Source organism: Liolophura sinensis, chromosome 7 (genome assembly GCF_032854445.1).
Source record: "Liolophura sinensis isolate JHLJ2023 chromosome 7, CUHK_Ljap_v2, whole genome shotgun sequence".
Taxonomy (NCBI): domain Eukaryota; kingdom Metazoa; phylum Mollusca; class Polyplacophora; order Chitonida; family Chitonidae; genus Liolophura; species Liolophura sinensis.
Window position 1 is genome coordinate 53,316,856 of NC_088301.1, and position 5,789 is coordinate 53,322,644.

A 5,789-nucleotide genomic window follows, 5' to 3' on the forward strand; every position below is an offset into this window, starting at 1 on the left:
TAAATCGCCTTCAACAGGCGGATGTATTCATAACAAGCGTGCAGTGTTTGTGCAGAGAATGGTGCATTTATTATTTCTGGCCGGTAATGAGAATTTACCGGCAGAACTGTGTCGTCGACTTGGCGTTATCGATACGGGCTGCCTTCGTTACCACCGTGTATTTACCTAATGTCCTTTTCAGGTCGTATCAGATATCATTATTAATTCTAGGGAGGAACGGACTAGCGCCAGCTCGCCCCCGCACCTATAGATTTAACCGTCAGAACTCCGAGGTAACACATGTCGAGGGTTTCTAGCAATTGGAAGACAAACGATGTAAACAAGGTTTATCTGTCACATCTTCCATCACATGTAAGCCAGTCCTTACGGTCTACAGGCGTGTTATTGGAACTGTTCAGCCGGGACAAAAAAATTCAGCGTTAACAAAGATGCTAATTGAAATCTAGGTATAAAAATAATTCCCTTCAAGTCTCAGTGTAATCGATGACGTTTCAATAAGGAGCCGGGGATAATTAGCCAAAAATAGCCAGACCTATGTCATTCCACGGAGGATCTCCCCACCTTATTGGATTCCCTATTTGAACGCCATGATTCGAATCGAGAAATTTCACGGCTCGGGCGATAATCGTTGTTTATAAACGGCAAACTTTTGATTTTCCCGCTTAATGACTTGGCTTGCATTTGTTTAGTCCTGGTAGCTCACTAAAATAGAAACGCTTTAGTGCAGAGTGATATTACCATGAGAAAATATATACTTGGGCGGTGACAGCAAGGGCAACATTATTGTACCACCCATTGTACGACATATCCGCATATTTAACGCCAGTGAAAAGTTTCAATGATTTAACTAGAATGAATGCTTATTGAATGTTAACTGGTATATCATTTGTTATGCTAACTGGCTTACGATCAATTTGTTTCCGCTGTGAATTATTTATGGCTGGTTTTACCCGTGCTGTGTTTAGCGCAATTAACACGTAATTATATATCCCAACAAGTAGATGTATTCCCATGTATTTCATTTGCGGTTAGTTGAAATTATCGCGGTTGTTCGATGACAAAAACCGCGAAATGAGCTGTGTTCTTATACCATGGAGGCTGGTAGGATTTGTGGGCGTTCATACCTTATATTTTCCGCTGTACAGCGCACAGGATACTCAAAGACTACTGACCGTGCGACTAGCTCAGTTGAATGACCGTGAATGAGTGGCTCTGGAGTGGGAGGTCTTCAGGACAGCAGGACAGGGGGCTTGGTGTTTGTCGAGTGCAGAGAAAAGAACAAACTCTCGCCACTCTCTTCACTCCTAAGGCCATGGGTGAAAGCAGCGAGTTAAGATGCAACTACGGCCTGTCTGTGTTAGTTTTATTGATGGTAGCTATAGCTCAGTATGGAGAATGCTTTCAAACCCTGATCAAGACTCATCGGCCATTAGATAGCACAGTAGCGGCGCAAGACCAAATCATCAAAATATTGACTTTATTCAAAAATCTTCGAAGGAGACATAAACAAAGTCAAGGAGTTTTATTGGACTACTCAAGAGGTTTTCAAAATCGTTTTGGATCACTAGAAACAGGGGACTCTTTGGAGGAGTTCGAAACTTTGCTAAGTGACGGATCTTTATTGGTGACCCATTTGTTGATTGGTGATAAGGGCTTGTTGCTGAGATCTCGTCGGTCCTCTGCGCGCTGGAGAGATCGACGACGGAAACTTCGTCCATGGGCCAGGTATGCTCTTGCCCGCAAGTACAGGTGGAGAGGACGACGCCGGAGAGGCACCGCTAACAAGCAGAAGGTGTTCATATTCGGTCAAGACAACAGGACGCCAGTTTTCCCTTTCCAGACGCGTAAGTTTCCTTTTTCAAATGTTGTTCGTTTATCCACTGGCTGCACAGGGACGTTGGTAACACCGTCCTTTATTCTAACAGCAGCTCATTGTGTTCATGATGGACAGACTTTCAGGACAAACATAGAAATGTTAAAGGTTGAGATTCCAGAAGCTGTTGGTTATAAAATTTACTACGTTGACAGGATCAGCATTCCTCTAGGGTGGCTCAAGTCCAAGAGCCCAAGCGAGAGTCTCCGCGCTGGATTTGATTTTGCCGTTGTAAAGCTAAACATTCCTGTGTCGGGACGCCAAGAGTTTATGAAATTCTATATTCCCAACCCGAATTCTCTTGATTCGGACATCCATTTTATTGGGTTCCCTTCTTACCGGTCCACGGGAATGTGGACGTCTCGGTGTCAGACCACCATGGACATGTTGGCAATGGACGGGAATTTGTTACTGAGCAACTGTGATTCCGTGGCGGGAAATTCGGGGGCCGCCGTTTTCACGGACGGGCGATATGGAAGAAGGATCATTGGCATTTTATCTAACACAGCCTCAGCGAACACTGGTACGTCTAATATTGTCAGTCGTTATAGCATTATAACCACTTTCACTTGGTCGAAACTTTTGGAAATCTGCACTATGATTGGGACCGAAGGAACGGAATACGGAGTTTGCCCGCCGTTCCCGAACACCATCGAGTGGACATATGATCTGGATGACCGTGAACAAAATGCACTCTTTTAAACTGAACCTTGGAAACTGCTTTAACAAAATTTATTACTGTTAAACATTCCATCAAATGTTGTAAACATGGTTACTATGAGCTGAATGTGATATGATTGCTCGCGTATAAAAGAAATTCTTCGTGAATGCAAACAATGTAATGTAGATTTGTTTGTTAAAATAATACTTCTTTCCTGTTAAGTTGAGCCAGTCTGTTAATGTTTGTATCCTACTGACGAATATTTACTTGAGAAAGCATACAAAAAATGTATAAGCATAATTCTTTTAAACGAGAGATTAAATATTTAGTGGTATAACATTCCTCTTTTAACGATACTGTCTAATCGTATTTGTGATTTTGTATGTTAGGTCATTATGTATTTCGTCAAACGTTTATTAATTATTCAGATTTTAGTATTAGAACAGCTGGTTAAATGTATCAATTGTATTTGCAACTTCCGGCTCCAGTTGCTAAGATGACATTCCTGCCTAAGAGACAGGGAAAGGTGCTAAGCGAAAGGAAACTGTAGCAGCAGTCAACGGGTTTAAATGGATGCTCCTGACAGTTATGCCCTCATTAGCGATAGAGCAGTTCAGTAAAAAAAAGTGCAATTGTTGAGCAATCTTTGTGACGAAAAGCTCCTTTGTATGCCTTTTAGAGGTTTATGTTGCAGTCTTGTGAACTGCAACTGTGGTGTTTGAAGGATGCGCATTAGTGATACGTGAGGACGATTTGTGATTCAACTACTTTGCCACACTGAAAACTCGATATCTTGACATTTACTTCTTGGAAATCATACAAAGAAATTACATATGATTTTTACGCGAAAAAAGTATCTGTTACTCCTAAATTAAAGAACGTTGAAAGAGAATGAGTATTTGCCAGCACAATTAGTGTTTGTCAAGTCCTTTCAACTTTATCTTCGATATAATATTTCTTACAACAGAAATATATCACCTGATGATCTTATTGAATGAAAAAAATCCTACTAATGCAGGTATATGTAACGCATTTACAACTAATTAATATAGTCCACGTATCAAATAATAAAGTTATTAGATGGTTTTGAAAGTTTGGCTTTGTTATACATAGTATTTGTTTTCTGTCAGTTTGGTGATAAATCTGTGGTACCAGATGGGATAAAAAAAACAAAAACAACCTTCTTCGTTAAACCTCTAAGTTTCTAAATAACAGGATTACGTATTCCCATTTGAAACATCTAATGATGGCACGTTTCCGAATGCTGAAAGCTCTTCATTTTGGCCTTGATATTGATACGAATAGTGTATGTGTCTTTTTTCGTGTTTTCCAATATTCTTTTGAAAAGTTAAAAATCAATGTCTTCATTAGGTGTCGAACACACTTAGTTTAAAAGCGTAAACGCGTTATATAAAATACTGGCGCTAAAAATTAAGACCTCTTGTCCTGTGGCTCACTAGCAGCACCGCGACGCCATAGAAAGCGACGGTAAAACCCGAATTACATTACCGGGATATGAATAACTTGATCGGAAAGAAAGAAAGACTCTATTTATATGGTGTATGTATGACTGTTGTAAGGAAACTGTGAAGACAGACCTCTTATTTGTGAGGAATTGTAATGGGACCGGCGTACTGAAAGATATCCCACTTAATAAAATAGTTGTATTGTTTGGCAGATGGTGGATGTGAAGTATTTGTATGGTTTATGTGGTGCAGTTGTATTGGTTCAGCTTAAGAGAATCACAAAAATAAATGATCATGACAGACGATGTCAATTCTTTACACCAGTCATCTGCCAAACAGATATTACGCATACGATTTTCTACGAGCTAATCTCCATTCAGTTTTATTTCGGTACGTTTAAGACAATTTAAGGTTTTACATCTCCAAGCACACAAGAATAAGAATGCATGCACTGGTGTTTTATGCCATACTCAAGAATACATCACTTTAATGACAGACGTGAAGTTTATATATGGTAAACCCGGAATTAGTCCGAAGGGAAAGCAAAAACAACGCAATTAGCCATTGTACTAGCCATAGCATAGCCTATGTAGAGGGAAATAACAAATAAATATAACATATAAAATAACATTGACGTTTTTTTGAAATGGATGAATGTGTTTTGCCCTTTAGGTATCATAAAGCTACCAAGGTTGGTCTGTATTGAATATTATTCCTTTCGTCCTCAGGTATGCGTTTCGTGAATTTGTATTGAAATCGAATACAAAATGTATAAATAGTTTACTTTGTCTTCGCCGGATCAATTTGCCTAAAGAAAATACATTTGTCTAAAGTCATTCTTATCCAATTTGAGATTCACGATGTCATGTTTGTTAGATATATTTGTTTAACTGAATAGAAAGGTAGCCAGAGTTCTATAATGTGTTCTGGCGGCAAATTTTGATTCAAGATGCCGCGAAGCACTGCGATTGTACCGTGCCTTGGAATGCCGGTGATGGGGACCCATTTTATCGTTAAGTTAATGGCCTCATTGGGACGACCGTCCTCCAAGATGTGATCCAGTGTGTAATTGTCAGTCTACTCAATCACTGAGAGGTTGTATATGAACGCTTGTCATTAACTTAAATAGCTATGGTTGTGAAGAAACCGTTCAGAAATAGCTCATATGACGAAAACTGCACGTGGTTTCCCCGGATTCGTCAATGGCTTTCTCTGCTAGACTGTTCAATGAGCAAGGCTAGAACCCAAATCCGATGACCCTCATCTGTTCTCGCCGTTCATTCCTTTTCTTGGAAGCAAACAATTTTGGCCATTAAGCGGCAGTTACAGTCCAACGCCCCTGAAGTCATGCCATACCGGAGGAAGCCTAGGGTTCCTGTAAATCTAAATGTCGATATAGGTATTCATTTGCAAACCTTTACCCGTGGAAAGAGCAATAACAGCTGGTTGATTCCACTAACAAATACTAAGAAAGCGTTCCGCTCAGATCTTTAAAGATATGAAATTATAGGCAAAAGAATAGGGACGTTGGCAGTTTCATTCACATCCGAAAGATAGCAAAACATCAGGACTGTACTATTTTAGTTTAGTCAACGGTTGTATCAGTGAATCAGCTGTAAACCCAAACCTTACACCGGTGCAGGAAACAAATTCCAAGGTCTATAAGCTGTTGGTGATTTGTAATTTGCTGGTCACTTGAGGATGTTATAAAAAAGCACCCAAATCACCGCAAGGCAAAGGGGACCTAGTGCGCCGTTAGTATATGGCGTGTAACCCAACCTAATCACCG

General features: G+C 40.1%; 1 protein-coding gene across 1 annotated transcript; it reads left to right on the forward strand.

The window, feature by feature from the left end:
• Positions 1-1,192: 1,192 nt before the first annotated feature.
• On the forward strand, positions 1,193-2,575 carry LOC135471026 (serine protease 23-like). The gene has a single exon (XM_064750074.1). The coding sequence runs from the start codon at positions 1,193-1,195 to the stop codon at positions 2,573-2,575; it is 1,383 nt and encodes a 460-aa protein (XP_064606144.1).
• Positions 2,576-5,789: the final 3,214 nt, after the last annotated feature.

Excerpts from the sequence above, each read along its gene's own strand:
- LOC135471026 (XM_064750074.1), top strand. The coding sequence starts at position 1,193 with ATGACCGTGAATGAGTGGCTCTGGAGTGGGAGGTCTTCAGGACAGCAG.